Genomic DNA, 11,692 nt, shown 5'->3' on the forward strand with positions numbered 1-11,692 from the left:
ATATTCCATGCTGTTATGGGTTGAATTGTGTTCCCTGAAAAATGTTGAAATCCTAACCACCGGTGCCTGTGAATGTAACTTTATTTGGAAACAGTACCTTTGCAAATGATCAATAAAGATGAAGTCATTAGGGCAGGCTCTATTCAATATGAACGTGTCCTTATAAAAAGGAGAAAGTTGTACATCATGACAGACACACACACACACACACACACACACACACACACACACACGGAGACCATGTGAAGGCAGATACCAAAAAGATACATCTACAAGCCAAAGAATGTCAGAGATTGTCAGCAAACCATGAGAAGTTAGGAGAGAGGCATGGGGCAGTTTCCCTCACAGCCCTAACAAGGAGGCACCCCTGCCCATACCCTGATCTAGCTTCCAGAACTGGGAGACAAATTTCTGTTGTTTAAATCCTTGATTTTGATACTTTGTTAATGGCAGCCCTTAGGAAATTAACACACTTGCCTTCCCAGCCTGACCTTCCCTTAAATCACATCCTGGTCCTTGCTCCCCCAACTCATTCCTGCTTCTCCTGGTCATTTCTCATATGCTCCCATCTCCCTAACCTCACTCCACACCCTCACTCACCAATGCTCTTTGGCACTGTTTTCTCATCAAGGATACCCCTGGCATTCTGCATGGGCAGTTCTTATGGGGGACTATCCAGCCCACTGTAGGATGTCAGGCATCCCTGGTACTCTCATTGCCCCAGGGTGCCACCGTGCCCACACGGGAGAACTGCTCTAGAAACTTCAGAACTACCTGCCAGGTGGAGTTCAACTCAGGATCCCACCATCTACTGTGTGTATGATCTCATCAGGGCATTTACCTTCAGCTTCTTCATCTGTAAAATGAGAATAAATAACTATCTTGCCCTGTGACTCTGAGGATTCAATGAGTTAAAGAGGCTAATGAGCCCAGGCTTACCCTCACTAGCTTCTTCTGGCTTAGAATCACTTAGGAATTACTGCCCAGTCTTAGGCTGTTCTACATGGTCATATCCTGACTTTAACTGCTTGGAACTCCTTTGCGGGGCCTCCTCACAGTAAAGCTTCACTGAATACATTCAGTGCTTCACTGCTTACTGCATGCTTAAAAGTTGTTAAGTCATACAAACCAAAGGGTATGCCTTCTACAGCTGCAAAGATCAAAACAACTCTGAGCATAGTTTCTATGTGTTCCCCACCGCCACTCTCAATCCTACTTGAAAATATAATGGCAGCCCTGGGCAAAGCGCTGTATTTTCCAACTTTGTTTCCAATTTCTTTATATCTTTTGCTCCCAGTGATGGTCCCTCTCCAACATCCATGCATATACTGTTCATTTCACCCAGCTTCTCAGAAACACTGCCCAAGCCTGCATTAATCTCCTTGTTTAAATGGTTTGCATCCCAAGGCTCTGAGGCTGAAAAGTGAGCATTGACTTGGGCCCTGAGGCCAGAGTTTAAGTCTGTTCTTCTGACTTCACATACACCTAGCACCTAACAGCACCTTACACAGAGCCTGGTACTTGGTAGGTTTTCAATGATTATTTGATGAATTCAAGGGTCAATGGATGCATCAATGAATGCATTGCTGAATGAACACAAGAATGAATACATTCAGGAGTCAGGAGACCTAGTTTCCGTTTAACCCTTGGATCTGCGTTGAGTGACACAAATGACCTCAGGATAAGCCACTGAATTTCCAAGCCCAAATTTCCTTCTCTGTGATTTTAGGTGGTTGGACTTCACTAGAAAATTCCTTTAGGTTTTCTTCCAGCTCTAACAACTGAGCCCAGAAACTTTAACGAAGAGTGAAAGATTTTATTTCTTTTTTAGAGACATTTTACTCAAGACAAGCAGAGGGGTAAAGATTTTTTTTAAATCACATACCAGGGGCGCCTGGGTGGCTCAGTCGGTTAAGCGGCCGACTTCAGCTCAGGTCATGATCTTGCAGCCCGTGAGTTCCAGTCCCGCATCAGGCTCTGTGCTGACAGCTCAGAGCCTGGAGCCTGTTTCAGATTTTGTGTCTCCCTCTCTCTGACCCCCCCCCCATTCATGCTCTGTCTCTCCCTGTCTCAAAAATGAATACATGTTAAAAAAAAAAATTAAAAATCACATACCAGAGGTCCCTCCTTGCCAGAGAGCCCCTTGTTACCTGGGGACAAAAGACGTGGGACAACACACAAGCTGCAGATACTGAAGACGTCTCTGAGATGCCCAGCACTACAGAGTTTGTTATCAAGGGCTTCCTGCAGGAACTTAAAGTCTACCCTGTCCTCAAAAGAAGTCCACAGGGACATCTGCTGTCTGCCTTCTTCTACCAAAAGCTCCTCCCTTTCCAGCCTGAACAAGGTGGACCCTGCACTCTCTCCCTGGCTCCAAATCTAACTCAATTCCTCTCCCTGCCATCTGCCTAAGGCTCCCACATGCATATTTTATGATTTCTGGCACATTTCCTCCTTATCTGACATCCTGCAATGTATCCCTCAGCCCCTATATTATTTCTATCTCTGATAATGTGTTCTGAAAGAGGCAAGTGTCCTTGGGCTGTACTTTATTACTGGTGGTTTTAGCTATCCTATCTCCCCACCCAGTCCCCACCTAAATTCCTTGAGGACAAAGACTACATCCTCTATTCTCTTCCAATTGCCCACAAGACCAAGGACAGAGAGAGGCAAGTAGCAGACCCTTAGAAAATACTTGTTGAATGAATAAAATAATGAATGAATGAATGAAAATAATTGACTGATGCCAGTATTTTTAAATTAAAAAGCCATATCAATGTATTTCCTGAATAAAGTTACCAGGACCCCCCCCCCCACCCCCACCTTTTGGGTACACAACCAGAATAAATTAAATTTTAAAATGGCACTTTTAGAATATACTGTTTTCTTAGGACTAATTAAATGCCCTTCACAACAATATGAATGACAGCAACGTTATCACCTGCATATGAAATCTGATTTTTAGGTATTCATGGCATAATAATGTGGCATCTCTTTTATTTCCTAGAAAAAGCATGTTTTACCTGGAGCTGGGGAGGATAAAAGGGCAACCACCCATTGGTGTTAATTATTACAAATACCACTGTTACGCGTTGACGCTGGAGAATTCAGAGAAGTCAGAACAAGATGAGGATATTTTCTAAATAGATTGTTTAAATCTATTGCTGATTGGGGCAGAGAACCTTTTTGGAAATAACAGGAACCCACTTAGCAAAGTCAACTTCTAGTTACATTCCTTCCTTGTGGTTTAATAAACTTCAGCTAGAACTAAACTGACTTGGAAGTCAAATTATTTGTTCTCCCATGCACTTGCTAGTCACAGTTGGTCACCAAATAAACAGGGCCAATGGTCAACATAACACCGCTGGAAGGAAAACATTACGGCTATGCCATCAAAGCTTAATATAGCTTAATGCCATAAGCCCTATTAGCCTCCCCAGGCCAACAGTTAACCTAAACAATTTCATTATCTCTTAGAAATCATTATTCTTGCATAGAAGCATAAACTTATCATCACCAAAAGTATAAATATTACATAATTACAAAAAAGCTGTATTAATATAGGAGATGATATTATAATTGGGAATTACTCAATGACTAAGGATCGTCTGAGACCTAAAAAAGTTAGGTCCATTGAGATAGAGAATTACTGTTTATGGGCTGTATATATAACAGATTATGTCTTCTAGCTCAAATCAAATCATGTCAGAACACATACTACTAGGCGGGGCAGTGAGGGGACCTGAGACATCCCAGTAGAACACCAAAGGAAAAGAACAGACTCACTTTGGGGTGGGGGGAGGGGAAAATGGGTGACGGGCATTGAGGAGGGCACTTGTTGAGATGAGCACTGGGTGTTGTACATCGGCGATGAACCACGGGAATCTACCCCAAAAACTAAGAGCACGCTTTACACAGTTAGCCAATTTGACAATACATTAAAATTTTAAAAAAGGAAAACAAAAAGAATAAACTCACTTTGAGGCATTTAAAGTGCATTTAAAATAAAAGACACTGTTACATGGGTTTATCCACATTTACCCAACTGATGAAGTCGAAGCATTTAAAGCTAGAATGTAATTCTGAGCAATTCATCACCATCCTTCATTCTAACTCAGGAAGAGATGAAGCACCTTATCCAAGCTTACACCACCAGCCAGATTCTGCATTAAAACTTAGGTCTCTTAAATCTAGCTTCATGGACAAAACACATAACAGTAAATATAAAATTAAAAAAGGGCATAGCAGGCAGGCAATAAATGTTAATGGATTTGAGGAAACAGAGATGCAAAATTCCAGAGCTATCTTGTATATTACCTGCTGATAGGCTAAGCCAGGTAACTGCCTGAAGTTTTGACTTTGACTTGTCCAAACTAACGTAGGCTTCTTAATACTATAGATCAGCATTTCCATAATCAAAAAATGCTACTGGAACAATTACTGAGCATGCTAGTTGGTGGTGAAACCAAAAAGTCTATAGCATTCTTATGAAGAAGTGCATTTGAAAAACAAAATCTATGCACAAAACAATATGGGTTTCCAAACACATGAAGTGTATAGTTCAGTAGAGAAATCTGTAAAAGACAGGAATGACTAAGCAACCACAAATAACTAGAAATACCAAAACTATCAGGAGTATGGGGACCACCACATGCCTGCATGTAAAGATAAGTTGGAGTTTCCCATCTATTCCTAATGAAAAGGGGTCTTTTTTGGTACTACAGTGTTGCTTTCTTTTTAAATAAAAAGTCTCCGTCGTTTATAAGGATTTACAAACAATATTTTATTCCATCCTCCATCCCACCTGCTTCAGAAACAAATTTTAGGACAATCTGGTTGTTGCTGGGCAGACAACTGACCAAATTTTAAGCAACCAATATTGCAGTTTTGATGTTTTTGATTATATATCTCACCAAGGAACCTCGTAACAGCTTAACTCTTACTAAGGAAACCAAGTTTTAATAATCATGTAAAACATCCTGCTACATGTGTTATTACCCAGTGAGCTCTATCAAGTATACTACTGCATTTTTTCTTTACAGTCTGACATCTAGCTATTTTTCTCTTCTTCCCAAAAACTTCTTCCTAAAAAAATTAAAAAGCCAAAATATCGACCAAACACAACTTAAAATAATTAGAGAAACTACACTTTATACATCCTCAAGATGAAATTGACCACTGCACTACAAGGGGAAAGAAACCAAGCACACACATTTACATAAAGAAAATATTCATAGCATCCTAAGGAAAAAAAAAAAAAGACAAAACAAGTAAGAAAACCCTGGCACGACAGGACAAACCTAGTTTACAGTTCTCTTTGCTCAGGTTTAAACTAATGAACTGGGTGGAAAGGAAGGGAGGGTGAAGAGCAATTACTACTTAAACTTGTTTCATTCAGGAGCTAGGTTAGCAAACCAAGCAGCCTACATAAAAGCTGGTTATATAAAATATAACCAGGCCGAAGGTCCCACATCGGGAAGAACTAACACGAAGGGAAGCGAGACCCCCGAAGCTCTCAGAGTACCCCTTCCCCAAATTCCCAAATCACACGACTGGAGGTGGGGGTTTCCCGCAGACTCCATTTTCCCCGCTGCGCTGTCTCCCTCTCAGGCCGAGTTGAGTGGGCCTGTGGGCGAGCTGGGGTCCCCCACCCACCTTTGCTCCCCGCCCTTTTCATTGTTGTGCAAGTGTGATGGATCACCTGCCCGGCGCGGGCTCCCGCGTCCGGACGCGCAGCGCACCGAGACGCGCAGGGGAGTGCGCCGCGCACCTCCCGCAGGACCCGCGCTCTGCGCCCAAGAGCCCCCAGACCCGACCCCCGCCCTCTGCCAGTCCCCACGGTGCTCACCGCCACGAAACCCGAGGAGGAGGCAATGAACACGCGGATCACCATCCTCTCGCACGCGCGGACGGACCGTCTGCCCCCGCGGGTTCGGGGCTGGCGGGGACGCGGAGGCAAAACCCGGCTAAGAGCCGCCGCCGCCGCCGCTGGGCAGATCGCTCGGGTCGGGGAAGATCGCGGGGGACCTGACTCCCTCCCGCCGGTCCGCAGATAAAAGCCCAGAGCCTCCCGGCCGCTGGCCGAGGGAGGAGGGGGGAGGGAAGGAGGAGGAGGGAACAGGCTGTGGGGCGTGATGGGAGTTGTAGTTTCGGTCTCTCCCTGGAGTGCCTGGTGGGCTGAGCGCCTCGCAGCCCCTCCTTACTGCGTGACAATAGCGTACACGCGCAGGTGGCTGCAGAGGACCCCGAGGCTGGGGCGAGGCTGTGACGAGGCTGTGACGAGGGGTGGTGAGGATTCTGGCGAAACGGGGAAAGAGAAAACTAGGCAAAAGGGCTTGGTTCAGAGTCCAAGCTTGGGTTCTGTGTTGTGGTTTAGTGATTTGGAGCATCCCCACGCAGAACCGCCCGACAGACTGGTTCGAGCCGCGGAGACCCATGGTCTTAGGGCGGCTAGCGCGCTGGGCAAGCCCAGACGACCTGCGGCGGCGGGTGGAGCGGGCTGGGCTTTCAGGAGGTGGCCGCGGTGGGGGCGGTGGGGTGGGGCTGGGCGCTCCTCCGTTTTCCCCGAGCCTCTGGAGATTGCGGAAAGGTGATTCTTTTAGCTAAATGAGACGTTTTCTTTTTCTGTAGGCACTGCAAATTAGAAGCCTGATGAGAGCACAACTGATATTTTATTTTTCTTAGCAAAACTGTAATTGTGGTAGAAAAATGAATACCAAGCGAAATTGGAGTCCTTCTATCAACACTGGGAATCAGGACCCCACCCTCCCCACCCCCTACTCTGCACAATGGCTTCGCCTCTTTGCACCTAATATTTACAATTGAGCCAAATCTGTGCCGTTTTCAGACCCGCTGCACATTCCAACGCAGTCTCCCAGGAGGATGGTGTTAAATAAAAAGCTTTTATGTAGTTTGCTAATAGTTTAGGAATAGTTATTTAACAAGTGTTTTCTGTTTCAGAAAAGCGCAAGCCTTGCAACCGTTTCGTGGATGTGAACCAGTTTTCCCTGCAGTTACTGTATTTACTTTATTCTTTCAGCAGGGGATTTTAGCACAGTTCTGGGAACAATGTTAATTAATAGTTCTAGAAAGAAAGAAATCAGATGATGAGATCTCTGGCTCTTTGGTAAATGTCTTGCACGAGTACTAATCATTTTGGAGCATTTGCGTTTTAGAGCAGTTTTTAATATTTCAAGTTTATAACCTTTCCTATTCTCTTACGTTATTTCTGTAGTATTTTTTTTTAATATTTATTTATTTTTGAGAGAGAGAGTGCAAGCGAAGGAGGTTCGGAGAGAGAGAGACAGAATCTGAAGCAGGCTCCAGGCCCTGAGCTGTCAGCACAGAGCCCAACACGGGGCTGGAACTCAGGGACCACAAGATCATGACCTGAGCTGAAATCTGAGCTTAAAGCTCTGAGCCACCCAGGTGCCCCTACAGTATTCCTTTTTAATTTAGTACATTAACAGATGATACAATCCTAATGGGACTTGATTTCTTCTTAGTATATAATAACATTCAATGTAAGTTTTGCTGTAATTAATATCTCTCTGCATATGTACTTTAATTTAGCTACCATAAATTTGGAAATGGATACTTTTAAATTTTTAAATAATTTCCTTAAAAGTAGATACTATGTTTCCTGTATAACTGCCACTCTTGAAAGTCAGCATTTTCTTTAGTTTGGAATTATTCAGCTTTGAAGGTATAGTTAAACTCAACCAATAGGAACTCAGAGGCTATTCTCTGAAAGGTACCAAAGTGGATAAAAAGTTAAATAAGTCATTTCCCCAGCAGAGCACCTATTGTCTGCAAAACAAAAAGGTACAGAAATAGCAGCAGAACAAGACCAATAGATTGTTGTGTGGATTTAAAGGAAAGGGTGGCTTTTTAGAAGAGACTTTGAAGACGAGTAGAAGAATATCTACTGGCAGATAGGGGGAATGCAGGGTGAGAATATGCAGAATTTATGAGATCGACAAGGAGTTGGTTGTACTTCAGAAAGGGATAGGAGAGGTCTAGTAGGGATAATGTTGAAAATGTAGGTTTGAATGAATGCAACAGACGCTCTCACTGGGTTGTCTTCCCAGCTCCTTGCTCTTTTCTGAAACCTGTCCCTCAGCTCTGACCTAAGACATCGTAGGGGTGGCTCCCAAAGCCCTGTTCATACAGCAAGACCCAGACCGCTGGCCACAGCTAATTGGTCTAGGCCCCAAACCAGGCCAGACAATATCCCTACCCTAAGGACTTGGAATTAGCACCGGCAAAGAAAGAGAGAGCTTAAACTTTAACTTGTGACACAGAAGCTCAGCTTTCAGAAGCCACGTTCTAACATGGGAACCAGAGAAGCTGAAGAAGCTAGTCAGTAGGAAGAGAACAAAGCAGACTTGTGGATAGTGATGGAAATGAGTTTCAGCGAGTCCTGATAATGTTTTAGTCCAGGGGTCCTAAAATTATGAGCTGTGTGGCAAATTGTGTGTTTTATAAATAAAGTTTTATTGGAACTCATTTCTTTTCATATTGCCTATGCCACAGTGACAGAAACCATATGGCCTGCAAAGCCTAATACATTTACTATTTGGCCCTTTACAGAAAAAGTTTGCCAGTCCTTGTTTATGGCTCAACTTGTTCCTACACCCCTACTCATAATGTCTGCATAATATCCCTGTATCCATATCATATATTTCTCATCTTACTTAAGCCACCTCAAATAGGTTTCAGTTTTGGGCAATCAAAATTACCCTCACTGAGAAGTTTATACTGAACTTGTAAGCATTCAGAGGAAGGAAAGGATATGATCAGAGCTATACTTCAAGAAGATTACTCTGGTAATAGTTCTGGTTTATTCCACACTGGTGAAAAAGTTTATATGCAGGACAAAGTGTTAGCAGTCCAGGGATCCACCACAGCTAGTGTGGAGTTGAGACCCGGAGTTAGTAAACAAAATGTAAGAATGAGTGAGAGTAGAAAGCAATCTGGGATATAAACTAGAGGCCCAAGGTCAACACAAGGGTATCATACCACAGGGAGGATTAGGTGCCCATCTGACAAGTAAAGTCTGCAGATAAAGCAGGCAGCCAAAGCTTAAAGACAGAACTCAGAAAACTGAGTAGGTCATTAGGCTTTAAGGAAGCTGCCTCTGCATTGCCTAAGACTTGAACCTGTTTATAAGTCATGATAGGACATCTGGCTAGCGTGGGTTTTTTCTTCGCTTTATTGACATATAATGTTGTGTAAATTCAAGGTGTACAACGTGATGATTTGACATACATTTACATTGTGAAATTATCACCGTAATAAGGTTTGTTAACAGCCTAGAGTGTTTTAAAACAGGAGTTTTTAACCTTTAGTAGTCTGGCAAAGTCTATGAACCCTTTGTCAAAAAAAATAAGTTTCTAAATACAGAAAATAAAGGGGACAGGATTAGTGATATCGCAAAAACAGTTATCAAAATAAAGGAGTGCGGTATTTTTGTTATTTTTTGAATTTATTTCAGTTTAATTTGTTTTAACGTACGGTGCTGTATTAGTTTCAGGTGTACAATATAGTGATTCAACACTTCCATACATCACCCAGTGCTCCTCATAACAAGTGCACTCCTTAATCCCCATCACCTGTTTCATCCATCTCCCCCACCCACCTCCCCTCTGGTAAGCATCAGTTTGTTGTCAATAGTTAAGGGTCTGTTTCTTGGATTGTCTCTCTCTCTTTTTCTCTTTCTCTCTTTCCTCTTTTTCCCCTGGCTCATTTGTTTCATTTCTTAAATTTCATATATGAGTGAAGTCATATGGTATTTGTCTTTCTCTGACATTTCACTTAGCATTATACTCTCTAGCTCCATCCATGTCATTGCAAATGGCAAGATTTCTTTCTTTTTATGGTTAAATAATATTCCATCGTGTGTATATACCACATCTTCTTTATCAATTCATCTGTCGATGGACACTTGGGCCGCTTCCATACCTGGCTATTGTAAATAACACTGCTATAAACATAGGGTTGCACATGCCTTTGAATTAGTGTTTTTGTATTTTGGGGGTAAATACCAAGGAGCGTGATTACTGGATCAATAGAGTAGTTCTATTTTTAACTTTTTGAGGAACCTTCATAGTGTTTTCCACAGCTTGAAAACACCAGTGGCATTCCCACCAATAGTGCAAAAGGGTTCCTTTTTCTCCACATCCTTACCAACACTTGTTGTTTCTTGTGTTTTTTATTTTAAACATTCTAATAGGTGTGAGGTGAACCACTGTGATTTTGAAGTATAATGAGAAGAAATAAAATTTTAAGATATTTGCAACAGTTGGAAAATATTAAAATATCTATGATTTCTGTTGGTAACAAAGTCACAGATGTTTGCTGCTATTACAGTGGTTTGTTGATACATTCATAATTGAAGGGATTAGTAAATTTCTGTTGGAGTCTGGTGAAAATATAAAGATGTTATTTTTTTTCTCATTCAAGTTCATGAACTCCCTAAATTCTATCCACAAGTCTCTTGGGTGGGGTGGGGGACATGTGTGTCTAAGAACCCCAGTTGAGGAAACCATAGTGTCTAAGTGTATTCAAATCTGTAAAAACCTATGAATTTGCCTAAAAAGCACATACAGAAAGAAACAAGAAGGAGCCATGAAGAGTCCTTTGGAGAACTCCTACATGTAAGAACTGGAAGGAGAACAAGGAATTAAAGGGAGTGGAGGAGCCATCAGAAAAACACAAAACTGAAAGAATACAGTAAACCTAACAGTAGAGTTCTAAGTTTAAGGAAGTAGAGAATAGCAAGAATGTTACTCAGCCTGAAAGTCAAGAAAGAAAATAAAAATAGAGGCTTTGAGTTTGTTAGCTGGGCAGCCTGTGTTCACATTTCAGCTTTGCCACTTAATTTCTTGGACAAATTATTTTGTACCTCTCTAAGCTTCAATTTTCATGTCTATAAAATAAGCATAAGTAATGGCTTTTATTCAATATTTTTATGAAGGTTAATTATGCTCAGGATATTCTCCAAATGATGGCCTATGGTATCTGTTTGAAGGGTATTCCCACTCTACCTGGTTACTGATGTTTGGACCATATCTGTGTACTTCCCTCAGTGTGACCTATATTGCAGCTTGAAAGTAATTTATGACATATGTGACCAGGCTTGCAAATACATAATGGGGATTTTCCAGGAATTTACAGTTGGAAAATCAAAAGACTAAGGCAATTGGTAGTAGGAACATAAAGGAGAATGCTGCAAGGGGGTGGAGTGGGGATAAGGAGCTTTGAGCAAGTTAAGGAATGAGGGAACAGAATGAAGAATAAGAGGAAGGTGGTCTGTAACAGGAGAATGGAGCCCCTGTGGAATGAAAAGTAGAAACACTAATGAAGAGCTGGCCACTGTCTTCTAGTCTCAGCTTCCATGAATCCAGGTGTACCACAGTTCCTGCCCTTGGATTGCTGTTTTATAACCTCCATCTTTTATCTTGAGCTAGTTTAAGTGGAGGGGTCTTTTCCTGACTACTGTAAATCCTAACCAGAATATCCATGTAAAGTATGGACAGTAAATCACTTGCCTGAGGGGCGCTTGGGGGAATCAATCGGTGAAGCATCTGACTTTGGCTCAGGTCATGATGTCACAGTTCAAGAGTTCAAGCCCCGCCTCAGGCTCTGTGCTGACAGCTCGGAGCCTGGAGCCTGCTTCAGGTTCTGTGTC

General features: G+C 42.4%; 1 protein-coding gene across 1 annotated transcript in view; it reads right to left on the reverse strand.

Annotated features, from left to right (window-relative positions):
- Positions 1-6,140, reverse strand: part of SH3BGRL2 (SH3 domain binding glutamate rich protein like 2) — a 58,426-nt gene extending 52,286 nt beyond the window's left edge. Inside the window, exon 1 of the mRNA XM_047101961.1 lies at positions 5,849-6,140. Within this exon, the coding sequence (XP_046957917.1) occupies positions 5,849-5,893 (45 nt within the window). The 5' untranslated portion in view covers positions 5,894-6,140. The remainder of the gene's footprint in view (positions 1-5,848) is intronic.
- Between the last annotated feature and the right edge of the window lie 5,552 nt (positions 6,141-11,692).

This window comes from Lynx rufus, unplaced genomic scaffold (assembly GCF_022079265.1).
Source record: "Lynx rufus isolate CCGP_SWC_20201006 ecotype Redwood Valley unplaced genomic scaffold, mLynRuf1.p SCAF_6, whole genome shotgun sequence".
Lineage (NCBI taxonomy): Eukaryota > Metazoa > Chordata > Mammalia > Carnivora > Felidae > Lynx > Lynx rufus.